Below are 23176 nucleotides of genomic sequence, written 5' to 3'. Positions count from 1 at the left end.
ACTGTCTCCCTCTATTTGCCAGAACAAGGTGAAAATTATTGGAAAAGACGGTGTTTTTCTTGCTTCCTCAGAACTCCTTGCTATAGCCTACAGCCATGATGACAAACCTATGGCACGCGTGCCAGAAGTGGCACACCGCGCCCTCTCTGTGGGCACGGACGCCGTCACCCCAGTTCAGCCAACTGGTCCTCGGGTTTCCTAGGCACGCATGTGTGCTGGCCCAATGGCCGTCGGGTTTCCGAGGCGCACATGCATGTTGACCTGCTAGTCATCGGGTTTCCGGCACTCTGGCGCATGTGCACCTTCTGGTTTGGGCACTATGTGCCTAAAAGGTTCGCCATCACTGGCCTACAGTGTTCATTTAGGGTTACAACTGCACAAAAAGACCAGCTTTCACTAAAAATTAACAACAGTAAAATCTAAGAAAATTTATTTGGTGAATTAAAATTTCAGAATATTTAGTCACATTGAAATTAATATTAATTCTGGAGCTGCAAATTTAAGAATGGCTTCTTGGATACAAAGCAAGATTAGAAGGTACTCCTGCTACAGTAACACTTTTTGATATATATATTTATTCCTATTTTATATGATTTTTAAATTTATTGAACATATTTAAATGTTACAAATTCATTTCATTTCAAGTACTGTATTTTTCCGTGTATAAGACTTTTTAAAATATTTACCTAAAAATGGAGGGGTGTCTTATACACAGGTTGTGGGGAGAGGAGAACCGTGGCTGTGAAACTGCTGATACCTTATCTTTACAAACTAGCTTCACCAGCAAAACTTCCAATTGCTTAAAATATTGATTTCTGAATTTGGGGTATGAAAAGTGGGGTAGGGGGTTCCTATACATGAGGGTGTCTTATAGACAGAAAAATATGGTAATTAAAATAATACTCTAGGCAAAATAATAAATGTTCTTTAAAGAAAAAGCAGGAATAAATGAAAGGCTACCTTCTAAATAGTTTTTCTTCTGAACATTTACCTTGTATAGATTTTCTCAAAGACATCACTAGAGCATCATACAACTTCTGGATAAGATCATCGATGACAGACTTCACAGGATTACAGTTCACTATGAGGCAATCTACCTTAACAATGCTTCAAGGATTAGAATAAATTCATTATATTTCATGTTATTATATGACATTTAAAATAAACCCCAAATTCTAATAAGTGTTATTCAAGCAACTACATTAAGATCATTGTTCTTGATAGAAGTATCTTGAGATTTATTGGGTCAGGGAGGAAGCAAATGTTCCTTAGAATCCTGGATAATGGGACAGTAGCAGACTTATTTTTATTTATTTCATTTATTTTATTCGATTTATAAGTCGCTCCCTCTCCAGGAAGGGACTCGGGGCGGCATACAATTAGATATACAAGCATATGACACGGAGGAGGAATATACATAAAACATTTTTACAATTCATAAATAAAATAGCCATAAAGTTAAAAGCAGTCACAATAAAATTAAAACAATTAAAATACCCTAAAATTTGAAATTTATCATTTAAAATTGCCAGGGGGATTAGAGAATATAGTTCTAATTTACGCCTTGATCAAAGCAATTTTGAAGGGAATTAGAAAAGAAATGGATGGAAGCCACTGGCTGAGATTTTCCCTTTACAACAGTTTTTGAAACCTAGGGCTAAGTACTGTATTAAAAAAAAAAACAGCTATTTCAAAAGACTTATGCTTGTAAGTCTTTTACTGTGCAGTACCTTGGAAGACGTTCCACTTCTTTTCCTTTCACTTTTAGGGTTTTGAAATTTTTCTCCCAATCCTGTTCTTTGGAAAGGTGAATCTCCACCAAAGCTTCCATATCGACTTGTCCAATTATCACCCATTCCTTCAACAGAGAGGACATATTTTTTATTTAAAATGTATATTACTCATTTCAGTATGTTCCTATATAAATCCCAACCATTTAGGTACATAAACAGTAAAAGAAAAATGCTTCAAATGCATTTCAGTAAGCACTTTAATCCAATACCTTTGGTTTGAAATTTTAGGCATGCAGCTGTTCACCACTGCTTATACCATTCACTACTACAGCTACCCCTCACTTACCACTGGTAATTGTGATTGGGAACTCCATTGCTAAGCAATAGGGACATAAGGTGTGACATCACATGACCACACAAACCTACAATAGCAGTCCCAGTTGCCACTGTTAGATGAATCCTGCATGATCACAGCCTCTGTCAGCCACATGATCACCTGCCAGTTTCCTCATTAATGTTGCTTGTCAGAATATTTCTTTAATGTTTGACTGCAGTCTATATCTCAAAAATGCCACAATTAGAACAAGAATTGTTATTAGGGATATATAATGTTGCTTCTCAAAAACTACTTCTCAGCATGTGAAAGCAGGAATGCATCACTTATTGGTGAACTGCATATATAATTCCTTTAATGAGTTGACAACCCAGGTGTTGGGTTCACACTCCTATGCATTCCAAAGCAGCTCTTCTAAATTCACGCTGAACCATTGCACCAAGTATTCTGCTGCTACAGGATGCACACATCTGATTGCATGGTAAATATTACATTAGTGATATACACAATTTGAACTATGTTATAAATATTCCAAATTCATGTCTGCTTTTGACCTCTTGCGTTGCGTATATCACCAGTTTATGACAACAGGAAATGACTGGCCTGTGCCATATGGAGCAACTGCCAGTGCTTGATATGAACAGGCAAAGTAATTATACAAGTGAATACCAAAGAACTTCGAAAACATCTGTCCTAAAAGGTGTTTGAGCAAAAGCAAGAATTTACAAACCTTAAATTGATCTAAAACTTCTGCCAGTCTGCGGAACAAGTCTTCTGCTTTATTAAATGTGGTCAAAAATCCACGTGCATTTCTTTCAGTCATGACAGAAAAGATGCACTCTTCATCGGTCTCACTTACTCCCTTAAATTGATTAGGAATAGAAATGAATCTCTTCATCTCTCTGTAATATCTTGCTCGTACTTCTTCAAAGGGGGGTTTGAATTGCAATCTTCCTTGTCTGAAAAATATTTTTAAAATATTATTAATTAACATTTTATAACATTAATAACCCTATCAGAACCTGTGCCTTGGAGTAATCTGGTTACACTTACTCCATTCAAAGATACAGACATACATACATTTTTCATTGTGTTATCAACCTCAAGAATATCTTACTTGTAAGTTAAATCAATGTTTATTTCTGGCAAATTTTCATTGAGTGCTTCCAAGCCCATCTGATACTGATGCTCCAAAGCTTTGTAGAGTTGGTGGTTCCAATGAAGTCTCCATGCTTTCATGTCATTTGAAAGGAAACCCTATAATTTGATGATATTCAGGTTAAACATTTTGCAATTAATCATGGACAAATTTATTGAGAGACTATAGCTGTGATGGCAAACCTACGGCATGCGTGCCACAGGTGGCACGTGGAGCCCTCTCTGCTCTGTGTTGCCCAGCTCACCTCCACCGCGCATGCACACCCGCCTCCCGCCAGCCAGCTGTTTTGTGGGTCTCTGCCACACATGCAGAAGATGCATGTGCAGGGAGCAGGGGGAGCGCAGGGCAGTGGCACTTCCCCCCATGCCCCGTTTTTGGTCCCAGGAGGCTGCTGGGAGACTTGAAAGACCCAAAACAGGATGCAGGGGTGTCGTGCGTTCATGTGCAGGGGGGCAGGGCACATGGGTGTGTGTGGCATGGCCGCATTGCATTATGGGTGTGGGCACACACACGTGCGCTATCGCACACGCTTTCAGCAGATGAGGACAAAAAGGTTAGCCATCACTGCTATATAGAAACTTCTCTCAAGAAAACTGTATTTAGACAACTCAGAAAACTCTGTGTCTATGGAATAACTCAAAACGTGGCAAACAACTAATTAAACAAAAATTCAGATCAATAATTTCCAATTAAATCAGCTCAATGCAATTTCTTGGAGGAACAGAATATATTCACATGCCTTACATTAATAGTCAATGTAGACTTTCCCCAATATTGAAATTCTTAGGGGTTATTGTAATGGTATATGGGAGTGACCCTGGAAGACAGGGGGAAGAGTCACAATCAGGACAATAGTTAGATAAGAGGCTGCTTAGTCCTCAGCAAGAAGGTCTCAGAAGGAACCCTCCCTAGTTTGGGGGAATGTAAAAGCAATGAGGGGGCAGAAATATACTTTCTGACTTGCAAGTTTCCCTTACTATCTAATCTACAATAAAATAGAATTAGTTCATCTGGGTGTGCTTCTTTTCTGGACTACCTGGCAAGACTGACACGCTTCATGAATACCATTCCTTGAAAACTTTGTTCTGGATTATTTGATTTAAAAGATATAAGTAAGTTTCAATTTTCACAACAGATACTTTGCTTTGAATTACAATGACACTGCTTTGATGGGTTTCCAGTAGTAAGTATATAGTATGCAAGTTCATCTATTCTACTATAGAACAGTGCTGGATAGGAAAATACAGAAATATATTGTAGGTGCCTAGGTGGTTAAGAGTTGTTTCCTAGAAATCCCAACAAATTATAGCATATGCTTCTATTTTACTGTTTACTTTACCAACTATTCTGCCATGAAAAATTAGAAGAAATATCCTCAGTCACATCAGTAAATTACACAGACAGTAGCATTTTCTGCAACAAACCTAGATAATTCCACGATTTTCCTAATATTTTTTCAGTTACATGACAAAGTGATAATTCTGTAATAAGCATTTTGCAACTAATGTTTTGTAAGGTTAGCCATCCATTCATCCACACAAACATTCCTATCCTATTTTACTTAATACTTAAGTAGCAATAAATTCATGCCTGTGATTCAAGGCTAGAGAATCCTCCCCGAAGTTCTTGTAAACCATCTTTCCAACGCTGCTGTTGACGAAGCAGATCAATGTTCATCAGGCCAACAACCTATCAAAAAGAATTACAAGCATGCCACACTTTATTACTGAAATAAAAAGTAAAAATAATAATAATAAGGAAATAGATTGAGGTGATGAAACATACCTTTTCTACAAAACTCATATGCCATTTTCTTAACTTTCTATTTTCTGTGGCAAGCCGTTCTGCTGAACTTTGGAGTTTCTTGATATACATGTCTAGTTCTTTAGGATTGTCCCATGTTATTTGTCCTTCTGCTTTTGAGTGCTGTCAAAGAAATACTTCAAGTAAGTAAACAATGGAATTCTAATGATGCTCATAAAATGAAGAGTTCTCTCTCACCATGTTTACAGAGCTTGAAATGAAAGAAAAGACAAGAAGTAAAGGGAAGAAACCAGACAAAATATATATTCAATTGCAAACGAACTGTGATTTTCTGTATTTTATTTTTTGACAGTTTACAATGTGTTTATTCTACTACAGAAGTTTATAATGTATACTACTTCTATACAATATTCAATATTGTTATATCCTTCATGGAAATAAAGGTTATAGCAATAAATATTCGAAAAAAACCTTTCCCCATTCTATCTCTGTTCCTGTAAAAGCTGCACCAGAATCAACGTACCATATTTTTCAGAGTATAAGATGCACCGGAGTATAAGACACAGCAAGGTTTTGAAGAGGCAATTTTTTTTTAAAAAAGTGTTTGCACTCTGCAAACCTCCCCAAAACGGCCTGTTTTTCGTGAAAACGGGCCTGGTTTTTTTTTCAAAAAAGGTGCATGGATAGCCTTTATAAGGCTTGTAGAATGCTCCTGGGGGTGTGTGTGTGCCAAAAATGAGCAAAAAACAGTCCGTTTATCACAAAAACGGGCCAGGTTTTTTGTCAAAAATAGGGCATGGATAGCCTTTAGGAGGCTTATAGAGTGCTCCTGGGAGTTGGGGGGCAATTTTTTTTGCTCATTTCTGCCCTCCCCAGCCCCCAGGAGCTCTCTGAAAGCCTCCATAAGGCTATGCACGGCCATTTTGGTGAAGGGGCAGGGTTTCGGGAGGCAAAAAATTTAGTGTATAAGACGCACCCAGATTTTCATCCTCTTTTTTGAGGGAAAAGGGTGCATCTTATACTCTGAAAAATATGGTAGGTGGTGCTTGATTCCAAAACAATAAGCAAATAAGATTAAATGACAAGAATTCAGCATTTTCATCTGATTTTAGTCCTGCCTCTAGGGCAAAGTCACCCATAGGCAAACATTTGGGAGAAAAACAGGTATGTATATTTCTATCACTTAAGCATGATTATTGCAAACACTGCTTCCCAACAATTTGTAATCTCTGGCCTTCCCCCAAAATTCATTCAAAACATCAGATCTCAAGAATCCAGAATCAAATCCCGTGTTCAATCAGGAAATATGTACAAGCAGAAAACCTTCAAGCTTTTAGAAGGCAAAACAGTAATAAAAGTGAAAGTAATAAACATGCAATTACTTTAATTATCTGTTCAAATGCTAAAGCCGACTGCAACATCATTGGTTTCTGACTGGGAATCATTTGCTGATCGATGCTGTTATAAAAGTGTGCCACCTGTTAAAAAAATATAAATCCACAGGGTTTAAATGCCACGTTCATATTAAAAATGATTCCTTTTTAAAAATTATTTTTATTCATCACTTTAGCTTTCCCTTTAACGTACAGTTTTAAATTTCAACTATAGAAGATTCTTAGTAGAGTCTTCTATAGTTGAAATTTAAAACTGTACATTTTAAATCTCATTGATTTTCAATTCCAATCACTTCTTGGGACTAGGCTGGACTAAACATTTTAAAGGTATTTTTGTCCTCTATAAAGCCATATTAAAAATCTCCTCTGTTGTTTGCTTTACACTAAATGGGAGGTGGGATCACACTCTGAAAGTAATGATATACAGACATGTTGGAGGGTTCAGATTTTTTGCACAAATATATGAAAACATTCTAAACTGTGAATTAAAACTTTGACAAATGGAAAGCAATTTAAACGAATGCTTAACAATTGCATGGCGTTTTACATTTCTTCTATTGCCTTGCTGCACGAATTAAACTGGCAAAGATACAATGAAGCTCAATGCTTTAGTGAAAATTTTACTGCAAATTCAACCGTACACTTTCAATTTAATATCACAATCAGTTAGAATTCTACATGAATTTTACATTTTTTGGAAATCAGGCAGAATTCACGCTTTAGCAGTGCTCACATATGTAATGAACTCCAACAGTAGTATACACTTAGAATAAAACTACCATTTATCTATCTATCTATTTTGCTTTCTATCTATTATACATATATTATGTCTGTTACACAGCCTCCCATCTCACGCAGTGACTACCTTGAAATCATATCTAAGAATCAATCCATGAATTTCAAAACTTTTAATAAGTTATTATACCTGTTTGAGAATCACTGCTTGTTTGCAAAAATTTTCAGCAGTGTTTGAAGCCTGTTGTATTTTGACAGGAATGACAAACCCAAGTGCAGAGAGCTGACGTACTTCTCTAAGGAGAGTTACCAAGCGATCTGAATAATGTATTTTTAAGGCTCCATCGGAATGATTAAGTTCCATGACAGGACTATTGGCCTGTATACTAAAATAAAATTAAAATATTAGTCATTATATTAGAAAATATTATCTTTTTATTCCGTACAGTATCTACGGTCTTCTATGTTCTAGCTATTAATTTGCCTAAGTAGATTTTGAACAGGGTTATGCAAAACATCAGATGTTGTAAACTGTCTACGGAATAGGAAGTATAAAATCAATTTAAATAAATAATATAATACAATTTCACTTTTGGACTGTACCCATTTGATTGTTATATGTATGAACCAGCAGTTTTGCAGAACTTAATCTTCTGAATCAGAAGCAGTTTGTGGTATTCTTACGTGATTTGGCCCATTTCACATTGAACTACCTGTTTAGAAGCCCAAACCCCAAGGACTGGCTAGTGCAGGGGTTCCCAAACTTGGCAACTTTAAGACTTGTTTTATGGGAATTCTGGGAGTTGAAGTCAACAAGTCTTAAAGTTGCCAAATTTGAAGACCTCTGGGCTAGTGGAAACCTGCTGGACCATCCTCTGATGTGCTGCAGTTCTTCAAAACAGTTCACCCGTGGACTTTTTTGTGTGTGAACCTAATTTTAAGATTGTTCTTACAAAGTCAAATATTTTATACTTACCAAAGACCAGACTTTGGGTTTGAGAGACCTGTTTGAATGTCCCTGGACCAATCATCAAACTGTTCTTGTTCATACATTTTTAATTGTTCTAGAAGGTCATCTGCAATTTGTCGGAAATTTTGAAATCCAGATAGGTCTGAAAGAAGGGCCTCTGCAATCTTAATGGCATCATCCACCTTAGATATTGAAATAATTGAAAAGTTTAATTGCATTTGGCATGTTTTATGCTACTAAAATATTCAAAGCTAACACATAAAATATACAAGGTTTAAAATCTCAGCATTTTACACTATGGAGATTATACAACCACAGGATGGGTTGCTTAACAAAATTCAAACAATCCAGTTGCAAGAGCAACTAAATATTATTGCATAATTGTAATCAATAGGAACGCAGGAGTTGTCCATGCAAAGCACACAGACTAGGCTTTAGATATCATACATATTTTCTTTTGTCTAATGCTAACTCATTCAGTTTTCCAGCATTCTATAATCATTAGATACAGAGTGGTCCATGGGAATCTATGATAATCTTCTCCATTATATTATACCTCTATCTATATAACTATTTTCAAAGGGCAAAATGTAATTTGGAAGGTATATAAAGTATATAATACAGTTATATTATATACATAATTATATATATTATTGTAAAAACCTTAAACCAAGCATGTCTTTTCCCAAAGTTGCAAAGTAGCTATGAAGGCAATATGCAAGCTCATTCCTCCAAGCATACATTAAGCCTATTAGATTCATTTGATAGCAACTGAAGGTTTCCTGCTTCTAGTTAGCAGCATCTTATTGGCAATAGTTTAGGGCCATGATGGCGAACCTATGGCACGTGTGGCTGAAGTGGCATGCAGAGTCATCTCCCCGGGCACATGAGCCATCGTCCATTGCTCTTCCGGGTTTTGGCACGCTGGCCAGGTAGTCTTCACGCATGCAGGAGTGCCGGAAACTGGAAGAGCAGCCTCCCGATCCACGTCCGTGTGCCAGGAAGATGATCTTCCGGTTTCCGGTGCGCAGGTGCATGTGAAGACCAGCTGGTTGATGCGCATGTGCACGCCGGAAACCGGAAGATCATCTTCCTGTGCACCAGGCAGTTGCTCTTCTGGTTTCCGGCATGTGCGCGTGCACTCCGTTTCAGCACTTGGTGCCAAAATGATTCGCCAACACTGGTCTAGGGAATTGGCATCCAACTAGTTACAGCAGAAATGGAATACAGAGTCTGAATACAGGGCTTCAAGAAGATCTAATAAAACAATATTACTAATAAGTCACAGAAACCTATTGAACAGCCTCACTTGGTCACAGAAGCATCAGAAGGACACATATACAGTAGAAGCAGCTGATGATGATGAAAAGGTTTCCACTGAATCAGAACTAATCTTCAGATTTCACTCCATAACATTTATAACGTTTATTTAAAGATCATATTGGGGGTCAGATGTACATCAGTTTTAAGACAATCCTTGAAAGTAATTTAAAAGGTTATCCCTATTTAACTTATGTGTCTAAAATACATCACATTATTTCTTATAGGTTAACATACAACATCAAATGATAGGTTTAAGTCAATACCTTCAATTCTAGCTGGCGCACCCAGACAATATTATTCACAACCTCAGAGAGGTTCTTCCCAGCAAGCGGCCCTGATGCATCGCCTGGAGTGCCATGGCAACGTGTCTCAAAATCAGTCTGATAATCTTGAAACAGCATTAGGGAGAATATTAGTGAGTTCTGCAAATAGCACCAAATACTGACGCGTAGACTAAGTGCTACAGTGTAAGTATTACAATTCTTTATAGGGCAAGTGTATTTTGTTTCAATAAAGAAAATGAGCATGATTTGAAAAACAGAATTTTAAACAAGAATTTGTACCACTCTGTAATCAGATTTATTCATACAAACTGAGTGTGATGACTAAACATATGACAAGTCATAATAGTTTTTAGAGAAATTACGTACAAAATATACACCCTATGTATCAAATAATTGCATATTTTCATAAAAACAAGAGGTGATGGAAGCACTCATATTATTTCATATATACATGCATATATATTTGTATACCTTTAACTGCACCTTGAAGTTTTGCCAGTAAAGTTTCTCTTTCTAAAAGCAATTCTTTACTAATGCTTGGACGTCGTACTAATTCTTTGTATTTCTGGAAAGCCTGAAGAAGCTAAAAACATAAAACATGTACAAATACATAAAATGAAACAGATTACTGTGGATTATGTTTATAAAATTAATCTACGAGTACTCCTTAATGACCTTAATTTGGACCAAAATTTCAATCACTAAGTAATCATTGTTTAAAACATCACACAACTGCGCTGCTTAATGACAGCACTTCCCAGCAACAAAACTGATATAAAATAAGTAATGCCGTATATACTTGAGTATAAGCCGACTCGAGTATAAGCCGAGACCCCTAATTTTACCCAAAAAAACTGGAAAAAGTTATTGACTCGAGTATAAGCCGAGGCTGGGAAATGCAGCAGCTCACGGTAAATTTCAAAAATAAAAATACAGGTAGATAACAATAAAATTGCTTTAATTGTGTGTGTGTGTGTGTCAGTCTCTCTCTGATTCCCTCACTCACTCCCTCTCTCTGTTCCTCTCTCTGTCTGTCTGTCTCATTCACACACACACACACACACACACACACACTGTGGTCACCTTGTTGAGTGTTCCAATCACTGTGTGTGTGTGAGTGAGACAGACAGACAGAGGAACAGAGAGAGGGAGAGAGAGAGGGAATCAGAGAGAGACTGACAGAGACGAATCAGAGACGAACTTTTAACTACCTGGCAGCGGCGTTTTACCTTGGGGGGCTCCTCAGAACATCCCAAGACTTCGGAGGGAAGTTTACAGCCCTCCCTCGGAACGCTTGGGAGGGAAGCTTCTGCAAAGGCGAGTGACAAGTCTCCCAGGCTTTAATTTGCCGAGCTGTGCGCACGCGTCTGTTTTCCACGGCGTGGAGCAGTGGCGAGATTCTGCGCAGCGAGCGATGATTCCAGGGGCCATCCGGGAAGATGAGGAACGCGAGGGGGGACCCTGCCCCCCCCGCTGATGGCCCCTGGAATCATCGCTCGCTGCCCAGAATCTCGCCGCTGCTCCACCCCGTGGAAAACAGGCCCGTGCGCACAGCTCGGCAAATTAAAGCCTGGGAGACTTGTTGTCACTCGCCTTTGCAGAAGCTTCCCTCCTTTTTTTTGTTCACTGGAGTATAAGCCGAAGTGGATTTTTCAGCCCAAAAAGTGGGCTGAAAAATTCGGCTTATACTCAAGTATATACGGTAATTACAATCAGGGTTTGAAATAATGAAAATTAAAACATAGTATCAAAGTGTACACAAAAACTCCCAGTTTTGAAAGAGGCACAGTGAAGAAGCATAAGGAATATGAGTTAATCATTTTAAGGTATAGTTCAACCTCTCTTCCAGCAGCAAAATGAAACTCAAAACTATTAATATAGAAGTTAGATGTACAAAATGTTTTTAATAAGCAAGTCATTCAGCATCAGGTTTTGTGGTCAATAATATATTTTTTTAATTACCTGTTGTGGACTATCCTGGATTTCTGAAATAAAGCTTTTCAACTTGCTTGCTATTTTTTGTTCTGCTGGAGCAATAATTCTTTCATATTGACGTACTGCTGCTTTCCATAAAGGCTAGAAGAGGATAACATATTTTTATTCTGGTGGACTGAGATAAACTTCATCTAACTGAAGTTTAATTTATGTATACAATATTTTACCTCGGTGTAGGGATTGTAATGCACAGGATTCAATCCAGCAAAAGGTTCAAACACTTGGGCAAGATGCAATGCTTGCTGCTCACCAGTTGGCAAAAAATATGTAAGTTTCTCATGAAGTGATCGAATATTTAATACCTAAAATGAAAGGAATATAATAACTTGACCCATAATTTTTCAGTTAACTATAACAAAAGCTAGAAATCCTCTAAATAGTAAGATGTGCTAAAATCATACCTAAGTGCTTTTGACAAATGAAGGATAGAATAGAATATAGTATTAATTATGAATGTGATGTTACATTTCTGTAGTATATCACATAATATTACTCCATTGAAAATAACCGCCTATATTAATATACCATTAAGGATGGTGGGAACACTGGAGTTTAGTGTATTTGAACTACATGTTAAGATATTGTAAAAACAGGTCTTACAAATTCATATTACATTAATAATTATGTTTCTACTAACTCCGGTAAGATTTCTGCTAAACAGGTTCCAGGGCATAACCTAGATGCTGTCTATTCTCATTGTCAAAAATCTTCCTCTTAAATTACCTTGGATTATTTTTTTAGAGATACTATACAGGGATTGCAGACTTCTGATTTGTAAAAGAGGAGATACTTTACTATAGATATTTTCTAAAAGTTTGACTCGATCCAAAATAAATTTCATTCATCTGCAAATATGTGAAGCTGCCTTGTACTGTGTCAAACTATTTACATATTTCATCTCATATTGTTCTTTTATTCATAGCTTCAGAATTCATTCTATCAGAATTCATTCTAAATGGGCAACCTTTTTTCCTAAGTAACATGATGGTAGGACTGAAATAAATACTGTGTTTCTTTTTCTATGATATTTATTTTTCCTTCCTCTTCATTCTGACACGCATACATACTTTTTAAAAAAAATCTCAAACTGCAAAGTGGGAAATACAATATATTTTTAAATGAAAATCACCCTACCCAAAGTTTGGGGACAAACAGCAATTTTGGGAATTTATAAGCTGGGAAAGGAAATTTAAAAATGTATCAACATCACGTCCCCAGCTTGTTTTGAAAACATACAATAAAATCAATTGAAGAGCCCTTATCATTTCATCTACTTTTCCTTACAGTTATTATCAGAGAGCCTTTAGTTAAAGATCCAAGAACCTAAATTTTATAGCTCTTTATCTAAAAAGCAAGTACTAGTCCATTAGAAAACATCATACTCAAAAGCCTTCAGATAGTACTTTTCCCTAGACCTCACATCCCTAAAACAAACCAAAACAGTCAGATAGATACCTCTTCAAGACGTTTGCCAAGTTTTCCTAGTGTTTCAGGGATATATTTCTCTCCTCGCCATATATGCGGGGTATAACGCTGCCATAACTGTCCTGTTAGATGGTCACAAGCTGCAACCCACTGTTCAGAAATAATGATGCCAGCTTTCAGATTCTCTTTTACAGTGTGAAACGAATCCTCCCATAGGTTTAAAGTACCTAACTTCTTCTGAACAAATCTTCCAAGAGAGCCAGCTAAAAATCATACAAGCAAAAGCAAATTAACTGTATTTTCAATTATTTCTATTTTGTTTGGCAAAGCAGTTTTTCATGACTACATTTGCGTCAAAACATGCCTCTTAATATACCCATTATACCGACGTAATCATTACAACCCAAATCGCAAGGCGTTTGTGTGTATAATGCCATTATTGCCACCTACACTATATTTAAATAAAAAATTACATTACTTAACTACACAAAAAATGAAATCACCTTTGCAAGGGCTCATAAAAAGGAAAGTTTTAGTTTCTTTTAATGTTTTGATAAATTAATCTTCAGGTATAATCATAATGATTTGCTTCCAGAGGGATGGGTCAAAATGAGGACATTTCTCGATGGTGATGTGGTTTGTTAGAATTGGAGGTACCATGGCTAAAGGACAGGCCATAAACAAACTTTCCAAACAAATGGATATGCCTATACATATATGATCCAATGAATCTGCGTAGCAACTTGTATTTGTAATTTTTATGAATACTCAACCAAAATAGGGATTCATAATAGAAATAGGGGTTGTTTGGGAGAGATCTACAACAGTACAAGCAGAACTATTCTATACTCAGATCAGGTAGCGGAGATAGGAATTAAGTAAGAAGGCCACAAGATGGCTGTTAAATCTAGACACAAGACAAATTACAGTATGAACCAGCTTTTGGGCCATTTGGTGATAAGAAACTGATAAGAGTTATAAACACCTTTAAAGAAAATCTATCATTGATTTGGACTTCTAAGCTTCTTTCTATCAAGGAGCCTCACAGCTGCCAGCCTTAAAAACAAGCGAGGATGGTTTAAGCTGGTCCATGTTCACTTTGAGATGGGACTCAAAAATGGATGACCAAACTATGCCATTCAGAAGAAAGGCAGAGGACTCGACCTAGAGTTTTCAGCATATGTGTGATAAATAACCTAGGGAAGGAAAAAAAGGGGAAGGACCCAAAGGAAGTGCTTGTAAAGCTAATGAAAAGCCTTGCCATTTGAACTCAGCAATACCACTGATGAAGAAAAAAGTTAGGAGACAAAACCCTTCTTCCTAACAGAAAAGGTTTGTGAGGTAAATAAAACCCTGGAATGTGGTATCATCTGCACCAAGAGAAATGAGGCAGCACAATAATATTTGATATTTGATATCAAAATATCAAATGCCAAAAACCGATCTAGTGTCTTCGATGTTCAAAACAGATGCTTCATCTTGGCTGACAGAAATTGTTCAGATTGTATGGAAGTTAAACAATAATAAAAATTCAAATAACTTATTCCATATAACTTTCCTTTGTCAGGCAGTCATCTTACTCAAGCACTATGAAAGTAATGAGGAAGTACATACAAAAAAGGCAAGTTAGTCAACTGTTCAGGGGGTCTTTTTGTCCAGAACTTTACCTATGACATCCAAAAGGTTCTTCATGCGTGACTGTGGAAAAGGCTCGTGATCGGATTGCCTCCAGACATCATCAACAATGTCCCGTGTAGTCTCCACTAAATCCACAACCTCAAATAAAGATAAGCTGTCCAAATTGTAATAATCCTAGAAGCGTGATACATAATTAAAAATATAATTTCCAGCAAATATATTAGGGCTGCAATGATTCAGAAACATTCCTATGAAAATGTTATTACGGTATGTACTATCTGCCATCCATTTCTCCAAATACTCACCATGACTTCCCTCAACTCCCTACAGTCCTTCCCAGTTCTGTCTCATCTGCCTCAGTGTTTCAAACTATCTTATGAGAAAGCTGTCCATTCACCTCGACCTAACTACAATGAGTAAAAGAGCAATTGTTTCCTTGATCCATTCCTGTCAGGTGTAAACAATTCCAAAATAAATAAGGATGCTAGCTGAAAAGAATGCTATGACACTGGAAAAATAACACAGAAAAAGAGTCTGTCTGTGCTCTATTTTGATAAAGAAGAATGTGACAGCTGGGGATAAGAGATGAGGAAGAAATTTCTTAATTAAAGTAGAAAAACAATTTTTGAATGCCCAAATTTGAGGTCTGCCTGCTTATTTTCAGTCTCGGCTATGCCTAAAAAGGTTAGTGAGACCTTTATGCCACATTGGTCAGGCACATCTGATTTATGCTGATCTCAGGAAATACCACATTATTGTTAATCTAACTGCAAGTTAAGTATGGCAAATGCCACTATTATTTATCAATATATTCTAATAAGGACAAAAATCAAATGTTCAGATAGCAGAAAGCCTCATGATTTCTATGAAGAGTTAAAAGCATTATTGAAACATTTCTTCAAATGTCATTATCTATAATATGTAAAATATTGATTTCCTATAGAAATTCATGAAGATACATTTTCAAGCAAAGGTTACAATTTCATAAAAACCAATACTTGCCTATGAAGGAAGGTTCATCTGTGCACAACTCAGTTCTATTATAACTGGTTGTATGAATCCAACACATATATAAAACTATAGACTGCTTTATGATTTACAGTGTACATAAAAAGAGAAGCAATGCAGCAGTATTTAATTTGGATATCATAAGGCAGCTTTCTCTGACACAAAAGCCCTTCAGATCTCTGCATGTTAACTTCTTAGAATCCTTCAGGCAGTAAGGCTGTGGTAAAAAATCCTCATAGGCTGTCCATGTATGTGGAAAGTTGGGGGAGATTAGTGAATTGAACATTCAGCTTTGTTGATATTTTTTAATTATTGTTTTTATTTATTTGATCATTTATTACACTTTGTTTGAGCAATCTTTGGGGCCCCTAGAATGGCCCATATTCCACTTCTGCTCCACAAACTATACTGGCTACACTGCTTCCAGGTGCAATCCAATATGCTGGTTATGATCTTAAAATCTTTTAATGGCATACGTGCAGCCAACTTGATGAAACATTGCAACCTACTAGAACAAGCCTGCCCCACTCTTGCTGTCAGAGGGTCTACTGTAGATTCCATCGGTCAAAGAACTCCAACGATCAGGATCCAGAAGAAAAGCCTTCTCTTCCTTAGTACACACTGTCCTAGGTGAGTTCTGCCTCCACCTTCCTATCCTTCTGTAAGAGCTTGATGACCTTGATCTGCTGGTTGGCTTGGAGACCCAATGGGGGACTACCACACTGGAGATGGCTACTAGATTGATAGCAACACCCTCTCACTCCCTGCTTCCCTACCCACCTATCTTTTATTCTCATATCACATTTCTCAATGTTTTCTTTCATTTCTTCATTTTTACTGTTTTAAGCCACCTAGAGTAGCCCCATAGAAATATAGCAAATAAATTTAACAAATAAATAAAACAAATGTTACACACATATGCAATGGCTTCAAACAGCTCTTTAAAATGAGAAGCTCTGTCCTTGCTACAAGATTTACTTCCATGTTGAGCACGCTCTGTCCAGAATTGAAATTCATCATTTGGGCAAAATACAGCTGTAAAAAAACAAATATTCAGTTGATTGCATAACAATCAAGTAGAGGATCTTTAAAAGCAACAGCATATATTTTAGTAATTTACTCCATATAAGCATTAGTACCTTTATTATAACAGATTCATTGCATTTCAAATACAGTATATGCCATATGACAAGATACTAGTATATCTATGATTCTGTATATCATAATTCTAATGCTATCTGAAATATTACTGAAATAAATAGAACATTTTATTTATTACACACTTTCTATGCCTATTCACTGGACTATATGACAAATTATTTCTCTCTATATTCATTTTAAATTTCACAGTTTATAAAAAGTAAGTATTATATACCTTGAACATCATCTTCCCGATATTTTGTTCCTGTATAAGCAGTATCTGTTTTCCTTAGAACAGAACCTAAGCCAGTTTCTAACTCCCGCAAAAGATTTTGCAGTTTGGGATCAAAATCTTTACTCCATTTTTCATCCTAAAATAAAGAGTTTAGATTATGTAACTTTTCTATCAAAATTGCGTATCTTCATTATTATAACATACAATTTTCTCTATTTAATTCTGCATACATTATCTCATTCTTTGGTTTTTTTCTCTGTGCTGAAACATAGTTGACATGCTTCTTAACGGTGAATAAACATTCATTACAAGAAATATAATTGTAACTGTACTAGGCATGTATGTAATTAACTGTTAACAAATAATTCTGAATGGTAATGACGAGAGCTACTTTCTATAAATTAAAACTAACATCGTGTCAAAGCAATGAAGTAAATTCTAGAATAAAAGAAATATAAGAAAATAGTACATTTTCAATATATGAGAAAAATCCTGTGATTTATTGAAATAACCTGGATTCTGCATACTCACTTTCAGTAGTACCGGTGCAAATACCTGTCGCACTGCTTGATAAAGCATATTAACTGGAGAATCTAACATAGATGATACAAGAATATTGGTGTGAAGATTATCTTCTGTAATAACATCTGGTCGCAGCTTGAAGAATACTAGCATTTTGTCTTCCGAATTACTAGCTTCAACCTGCATAAGTGTGAAACACAGAAATTAATTAACTATTAAACAGAAAGCTAATTCAGCACTATGACAATATTTGCACTTTTTATATTATAGGACACATTCTACAAATATTAAACTTTTCTACCTCAGAGAGGAAAAACAGAAAGAAAAATTGGGCTATGTTTTAATATAATATTACAATATTACATATAAAGAAAAGCAAATAAGGAAAACAGGATTAACTTTAAAAAATACTACAGTAGAACGTGACCTTTTATCTAAATCAAGAAGAAAAGAAACAGAAATAGTCATTTTGGTAAGATAAATGGCACAACATATAGAGAAAGAAATATATGAGTTTGCTCTCTCTCTTTAATGAAAAGATTATTTATAATATTACCCTTAAAATCATACTAATTAAGAAATAAAATCTACCTGTAAAAGGCTTGTAGACAGCATTAAATGTGCTGTGGGTTGATACCTTAATAATACAGTTATAAAGTCATCTTACAAACAACAGGCTTTATAACTGTTCTAAATGAATGCATGGTTCTAGTTTACCAATCTGCATGAATCCAATCTCTGTGGTTTATTCAAGAGTACACTGTATAAACCAGCTTATTGAATCAGAGCATCCATCTATCTAGAGTTCTCGACCATTGTAAACACTACCTGGAAGCAACTATTCAGGATTAGGGAATACAATTTTCCCCACCTTACAATACAGTATTTCAGTAGTATCTTAGATTATCTGCATCAAAAGTATGACTTATATTACAGACTAACAAATATCACTATGATGCACTCACTATTTATATTAATAGGAGATTTTGATATAGGTATAGATAAAGTAATACAGGTAGTCCTCAATTTATAACAATTCATTTAGTGACCATTCAAAGTTACAACGGCACTGGAAAAAGTGACTGATGGTTTTTCACACAGCCATTGTCGCATTCTGTGGTCACAAAATTCGAACCACTTGCAGCAGGTATGTGTTTATGATAATTGCAGTGTCCCAGGATCCAGTGATTACCTTTCCATCCTTCTGACAAGCAAAGTCAATGGGGAAGCCAGATTCACTTAACAACCATGTTACTAACTTAATAATTCCAATGATTCACTTAAAAACTGCAGCAAGAAAGGTAGTAAAAGGGGGGAAACTCACTTAACAAATTATCACAACAGAAATTTTGAGCTCAGTTGTGGTCATAAGTCGAGGACTATCTGTACTTCTTCCATACTCATGTATATTTGTGTGTATATGCATGTGTATGTATGTACGTACGTACGTACATACATACATACATATATACATACACACACACACATATACATACTCCTTCCTACATACTCCATATTTGTTTGTTTGTTTTTAACCATTTAGACTTGTCTGACTTGCTGACTTTATACGCAAGTGCTCCCCATGCTACCCTGTCAAGCATAACTTCTTTCAATTGTTGGGTGTTCAGTTTTATATCAGATTTGATGTTACCATGCCAGTGTGTTCTTTGCTTGCCCCTTTATCTTCTTCCACTAACCATTCCTAGCATCAATGACTTTTCCAATGAATTTGCACACGTGACATACTGTAGCCAAAGTAAATCAGACCTAGTCTTATGATTTTAGCTTCCAGTGATTTGTCTACAATTTAACACCTCTCTGTTAGTTACTCTAGCTGTCCAGGGTATATGCAATAATTTACAACAGCACCACAGTTCAAAGACGTTAGTTTTTCTTCAATTAGCCATTCTTAGTGTCCAACTCGCACACCCATACATCTTTATGGGGAAGCCTATTGCTCTAACTAGCCTGCTTTTTGTATTTATATCAATCTCTCTGCTAAAAGATATATAGATATAAAGGAATAGAATAGAATAGAATAGAGTTGGAAGGGACCTTGGAGGTCTTCTAGTCCAACCCCGTTTAGGCAGGAAACTCTCCACCACTTCAGGCAAATGGCTATCCAACATCTTCTTAAAAACTTCTAGCGTTGAAGCATTTACAACTTCTAGAAGCAGGTTGTTCCACTGTTTAATTGTTCTAACTGTCAGGAAATTTCTCCTCAGTTCTAAGTTGCTTCTCTCCTTGATTAGTTTCCACCCATCGCTTCTTGTTCTACACTCAGGTGCCTTGGAGAATAATTTGACTCCCTCTTCTTTGTGGCAGCCCCTGAGATATTGAGATATAGATTGAGATAATAGGTATAGATGATACAGAATCTATATTATATATGATATATAGAGAAATAGAGATACTATAGATTATACACAGAGAGAGAGAGAGAGACATATATATGTGTGTGTGTATGTGTGTTGTATTTGTGCTGATACCAGGAGTTGTAACACAAATACATACATACATACATACATACATACATACATACATACATACATACACATACACAATATATATATGTGTGTGTGTGTGTGTGTGTATGATATACACACACATATACACATACACAAACAATATATTAATAAATAAAAGATGGAATAAATATCTAACATTGAAATAATATAATTAAAAAGGACGTCACAGTACCTTGTTTGAGACCGCAATCTGGTCTTCCGAGTGCTGCACACAGAGAAGAAATTCGTTGCCATCATCCAAAAAGTTGGCCAGTTCGGGACTGGCAGAGAGGGGTGCCAAGCTCCCATACGACGACAGCCCAAAGTAGTTGCCGGCAGTGGCCGAAATGAAAATCTTCCTCTTGTCGCCATCGCCGTCCCCATCGAGAGGCATGAGTGTCGCGACTCCGGAGCTCCGCCTAGGTCGGAGACCGGAGACAAGTCCTGGAAACGCCGCTTTTTAACCAAGTCGTCCGCCCTTCTCTCCCGTTCCCAGGAAAAGAAAAGAAAAAACCAGAAGAATTTAAGGACATTTGTTTTAGGGAAGAAAGTGAAGAGAAAACGCAACGGCCAAGATCAAGAGGAGGACCTGAGATGAAGCGGTAGCGCGAAGAAAAACGGAAAGACGCTCGCTTCCCATTAAAAAAAAAAGACAATAACTTTTTTTATGAGGGTCTATTTTGTTTGAAGAGATGCTGTTCTATACCGGCGGCAACGATACACCGGGCTGCCGCGAAAGATAAGGAAGAAACGCCTGTTTTGATTTCTCAGAGATACCCGGCGAGCGGCGTTGCTAGGCCCGGTAACTAGGGGCAACCAAAATGGCCGACGCCGCCTAACGCTAAGACGCGTTCCTTAAGGGCGTATCAAGCGATCCGCATCCACTTCTCCACAGTCCTGGGATACAGTGAAGTCCAATCGGTGTGATAGGTAATCGCTAGGCGCGTAACTCATGCTTGGCTTTGAGTGGATGCGGCGGGAGCGCTGACTTTGGGGTCTCCAACCTTGGCAACTTTAAGACTTGTGGACTTCAATTCCCAGAATTTCTCAGCCAGCTGCCTGAGGAATTCTGGGAGTTGAAGTCCACAAATCTTAAAGTTGCTAAGGTTGGAGACCCTTGGAAAGCGTTGCTGTACTCCATGGAGGATCTGTTGAGTCTACAGATGGTTGAACTGCGCAGCTCACCAACCGCCAGCTACTGGTGAAGGACTCTGGGTGATGCATTTCAGGAAATATATGGAATATAAGCTGTGTAGAAATCTGTTTGGTGCCCTGTATCATAAAAGAACTTCCAGTTTGCTTCCATTTCCTCCTTTAATAAGTCTAATATTAGACTTATTAAAAATACATTGTTAGACTCAAGGAATGGATCATATGCTTGGTTCAATAATCTCACAAAAGCTATAGTTCTCTGAAATTAGTTGTAAGCTTCACTGAACTGAGACTTAACTGAAAATATAGTTCTGTTTTGTTATGTTCCTTCATTAGAGGATAAAACCACAACTACAGTTTATCCTGATCTCAAGGCAACAGATAACAACTTAGACAAAATCCCACAACACCTTAACTCATTCCTGAGAGCACATGTGGTGGATTAATTATTTCAGCTACCAATCTTTATGAGGACAGCTCGAGGAGGTGCACATGAAGTTCTCCGATTTAATCTTCACAACAATTCTGTGAAGTAAATAGAGCTGAAAGTTTCTGCTTATCCCTAAATCATTATTCATATGGTGTACCTGGGTCTCACTGGTTGTGGCCCTGTGTGCCAGACATCTTGCTTCTATTTAATGCTTGTACAGTTTTGTCATCAAGGAAAAGATTGATGTTTTCTTTTAGCTATCTTTTAAACTGAATCCAAATAATTAACTATTCTTTTCTCACTGCTGAGACCATACAGGTGCCTGCCCCAACATGCTGTTTGGAATAATCACTCTTCAAATGTCATATTCCAGGTGTGGTATCATGGGAACGCCCTTTAATACATCTGGAGGATAACAAATTGGGGGGAGTTATTATATATACCACTCTAAATGATACAGCATAATATAATACAAATCCCTTTGTCTTTCGCCATTTGTATTACTCTAATTACCTTACCATAAAGAAATTTGGATATTCTCCTTTACTGGAAAAACTGATGAAAGCATGCCTTGATTTTGTTCACCGTTGTTCAGGCTTTCAAACACTGATGTCAGCCTTTCAAGGTAGGCCAAGTCAGGAAAGACTGCAGGGATTCCAAGAATGCTGCATACTTTATTGTTGTAGAATAAAGTAAGAAAATACTGAAAACCTGCCAAGTTTTTATCTGCCCGTCTTATGATGTACTAAACAAAATCATTTTTTTCCTCAAGGTTGCTTCAATCTCAACTGTGTACTATCTTTTCTGCATACCTCTCCTTAACAGTTCTTTCATATCTTCCCCAAAGGCCTCTTTAAATTCCTTTACACTTAAAAAACAACATTTATTTATTTTGACTCCAGGTCATTTTGACTTCTGGCAACTAAAAGCCCCTGCAGTTTTCTAGGCAATATTTTCAGAAGTGATTTTATCCTTGTCCTCTTTCTAGAGTTGAGTGAAAATGTTTCGCCCAACAATATATTTAAAAATAAAATAAATTAAGCATTTTCTAAAATTCTGGGCATGTAACTCTGGGTGGCATACAAATCAAAAGACATGTATATTTTTATGGCTGTATACCATATTAAAAGCAACAATGCTATCAATGGGATTCAGCTTCACCATCATATGGTTTACAAACTTTGACCCCCAACTATTTAAACCATAACTTAATTTTTGCAGGCTCAGCAAAGTATAGATTAGTTAGAAATAAGCCAAACACGCTAACCATGGCTGGGCATGAGATGAAAACCCAACCAGTAGCTGGGAATACAAGTATTCCTCAATCTAGGACCACAAATGAGCCCAAAACTTATGTGGCTAAGTGAGTTTTGCACAAATGTATGACTTTTCTGGACACATTTGTTAAGTGAATGACGACAGTTAAAT

General features: G+C 36.7%; 1 protein-coding gene across 1 annotated transcript in view; it reads right to left on the bottom strand.

Moving 5' to 3' along the window:
• DYNC2H1 (dynein cytoplasmic 2 heavy chain 1) overlaps nt 1-20939 on the bottom strand; it is a 163805-nt gene extending 142866 nt beyond the window's left edge. Inside the window, exons 1-19 of the mRNA XM_081950886.1 lie at nt 20360-20939; nt 17669-17839; nt 17138-17273; nt 16679-16797; nt 14784-14928; nt 13147-13379; nt 11859-11993; nt 11659-11772; nt 10168-10279; nt 9676-9800; nt 8096-8271; nt 7310-7505; nt 6373-6468; nt 5012-5152; nt 4817-4915; nt 3185-3324; nt 2798-3026; nt 1731-1858; nt 992-1107 (exon numbers count right to left, since the gene is read on the bottom strand). Of these exons, the coding sequence (XP_081807012.1) occupies nt 992-1107; nt 1731-1858; nt 2798-3026; nt 3185-3324; nt 4817-4915; nt 5012-5152; nt 6373-6468; nt 7310-7505; nt 8096-8271; nt 9676-9800; nt 10168-10279; nt 11659-11772; nt 11859-11993; nt 13147-13379; nt 14784-14928; nt 16679-16797; nt 17138-17273; nt 17669-17839; nt 20360-20560 (2812 nt within the window). The 5' untranslated portion in view covers nt 20561-20939. The remainder of the gene's footprint in view (nt 1-991; nt 1108-1730; nt 1859-2797; nt 3027-3184; nt 3325-4816; nt 4916-5011; nt 5153-6372; nt 6469-7309; nt 7506-8095; nt 8272-9675; nt 9801-10167; nt 10280-11658; nt 11773-11858; nt 11994-13146; nt 13380-14783; nt 14929-16678; nt 16798-17137; nt 17274-17668; nt 17840-20359) is intronic.
• Between the last annotated feature and the right edge of the window lie 2237 nt (nt 20940-23176).

Source organism: Natrix helvetica, assembly GCF_964273705.1.
Source record: "Natrix helvetica genome assembly, chromosome: 4".
Taxonomy (NCBI): domain Eukaryota; kingdom Metazoa; phylum Chordata; class Lepidosauria; order Squamata; family Natricidae; genus Natrix; species Natrix helvetica.
Note: the sequence above shows the minus strand (reverse complement) of the source record. Positions and strands in the feature narration are given on the sequence as shown.